This window comes from Buceros rhinoceros, unplaced genomic scaffold (genome assembly GCF_000710305.1).
Source record: "Buceros rhinoceros silvestris isolate BGI_N320 unplaced genomic scaffold, ASM71030v1 scaffold28400, whole genome shotgun sequence".
NCBI classification, from domain to species: Eukaryota; Metazoa; Chordata; class Aves; order Bucerotiformes; family Bucerotidae; genus Buceros; species Buceros rhinoceros.
Genome location: NW_010390587.1, coordinates 1 through 2,150, shown reverse-complemented (window position 1 = coordinate 2,150; position 2,150 = coordinate 1). Strand labels below are relative to the sequence as shown.

The following is a 2,150-nucleotide window of genomic DNA, read 5'->3' as shown; positions in this document are numbered from 1 at the left end:
AATCCCTCTGCCAGCATCCTGGCTCCCTTTCACAGGTGTTTTGCCTTCACACTGACTGGGGAATGCAGCAAGGTAACACCCAAAGGGTTCCTCAGAGGGAGCCCACCTGCAGCCTGCTGCTCTCCTGAAGATCTCTGGAAAATCCCATGTGTGTGGAAACACCGATGAGTTCAGTGACGTCTGCTATTCTGCAGACCTTGTGTTCCCAAGTGAACAAACACCTCCACAGTCCAGTTGAACCAGCACTGCTGGCGCTGCCCAGCCAAGATTGGCCAGCTTGTGGGGGGAGACATGTCCCAGGAGGGCAGAGGCACACGAGGGTGCCCAGCTGGGCCCCTCATTTCACTCTGTTTGTTGAATAGTTCACCTGACAACTCTCTTGCCTCCTCCTTCTACTGGGAGACCAGAGGACAACTGATTGATCATGCCCTTTCCTTTCTCCAGGGAACCCTTTCAACCCTCACTTGAAAATCAGTAACGCTGTTTCAAACATCATCTGCTCTGTCACCTTCGGCAGTCGGTTTGACTACAACGATGAGGATTTCCAAAAGTTGCTGCAACTGCTAGACGAGACAGCGAGGCTCTACAGGGCCATCATGACCCAGGTACAGCCATCCTGCCACCGACACAAACCACGCGCAGTTTTGCAGGGCCATACCTCCTTCTCGAGTCAACCTCAACACTCATTGTATTTTCATCACCAAGCTCGTTGTCTCTCTCTGTTCCTTTGCACAGTTTATTTACCTGAATTTCCTTCTGCCTTAGAATGCCAGAATCCACAGAGTGGTTTGGGTTGGAAGGTTGGACCTTTAATGGGCACCCAGTCCAACGCCCTGCAGAGAGCAGGGACATCTGCAACTCTGAGCAGCAGGTTACTCAGAGAAACAAGGTCCAACCTGACCTGCAACGGTGCCAGCGATGGGGCTTCTGCCACCTCTCGGGGCAACCTGCTCCTTGTTTCCAGGCTGTGCAATCATCCTGCCACCGACACAAACCACACGCAGTTTTGCAGGGCCATACCTCCTTCTCGAGTCAACCTCAACACTCATTGTATTTTCATCACCAAGCTCGTTGTCTCTCTCTGTTCCTTTGCACAGGGTTTATTTACCTGAATTTCCTTCTGCCTTAGAATCCCAGAATCCACAGAGTGGTTTGGGTTGGAAGGTTGGACCTTTAATGGGCACCCAGTCCAACGCCCTGCAGAGAGCAGGGACATCTGCAACTCTGAGCAGCAGGTTACTCAGAGAAACAAGGTCCAACCTGACCTGCAACGGTGCCAGCGATGGGGCTTCTGCCACCTCTCGGGGCAACCTGCTCCTTGTTTCCAGGCTGTGCAATGCTCACGTTGCTCTCTCTCCCCAACATCACCTCTCCTGTCCATCATGGCCAGCCTGGCTGCTGTGACACCAAGTAACGCACGAGTCCCTCCACCACAGAAACACCAGTCCCGTGTAATGCTCTTCTGGAGCTGAGCTACTGCCACCAACGCCAGCAATTCAGCAAGTGTGGCATCGCAGGCTCCTCGAGCTCTCACAACAGTCCGTTATTCAAGTGGCCTTTCTCCTCTTGTGCCCAAAGCTGTACAACACTTTCCCGTCTATAGTCAAGTTCCTGCCCGGCTCCCACCAAACCATTTTTAAAAACTGGAGGTGGATAAAAAGTTTTGTGAAAGAGAAGATCGACAAACACAAGGTGGACTGGAACCCGTCGGACAGTCGGGACTTCATTGACAGCTACCTGCAGGAGATAGCCAAGGTCAGCAATGCTGAGCAGAGCCTTCTGCAGCAGGGCTTAGCAACCAGGAACCATGAGAAACGAGCCCAGATTCCCCACCTGAGCCATCTTTATGTGGCCATTTATGAGCTTAGGGTGGGCATGAGGATCAGGGCACCCATCAGTGGGAAGGAGGTGCAGGGGGCCAGCAGATTCTCCCAAAATCCATGGGGTCGACCTGGATTAAGCCTGCTGTCAGGGCAGCCCTCGCTGATTATGTGCCACTAACGCACCTTCTTGTGAAGGACCACAGCGGCGACACCTTCCAGGAGGAAAACCTCAAGGCCTGTGTGCTTGACCTGCTGCTGGCCGGCACCGAGACCACTGCCACCACCATCCGCTGGGCTCTTCTGTATATGGCCACATATCCGGAAATC

General features: G+C 53.3%; 1 protein-coding gene across 1 annotated transcript in view; it reads left to right on the top strand.

The window, feature by feature from the left end:
- LOC104495425 (cytochrome P450 2J2-like) overlaps positions 1–2,147 on the top strand; it is a gene marked incomplete at both ends in the record, with an annotated part of 2,765 nt that extends 618 nt beyond the window's left edge. The window contains 3 exons of the mRNA XM_010138394.1: positions 445–605; positions 1,579–1,755; positions 2,019–2,147. Of these exons, the coding sequence (XP_010136696.1) occupies positions 445–605; positions 1,579–1,755; positions 2,019–2,147 (467 nt within the window). The remainder of the gene's footprint in view (positions 1–444; positions 606–1,578; positions 1,756–2,018) is intronic.
- Positions 2,148–2,150: the final 3 nt, after the last annotated feature.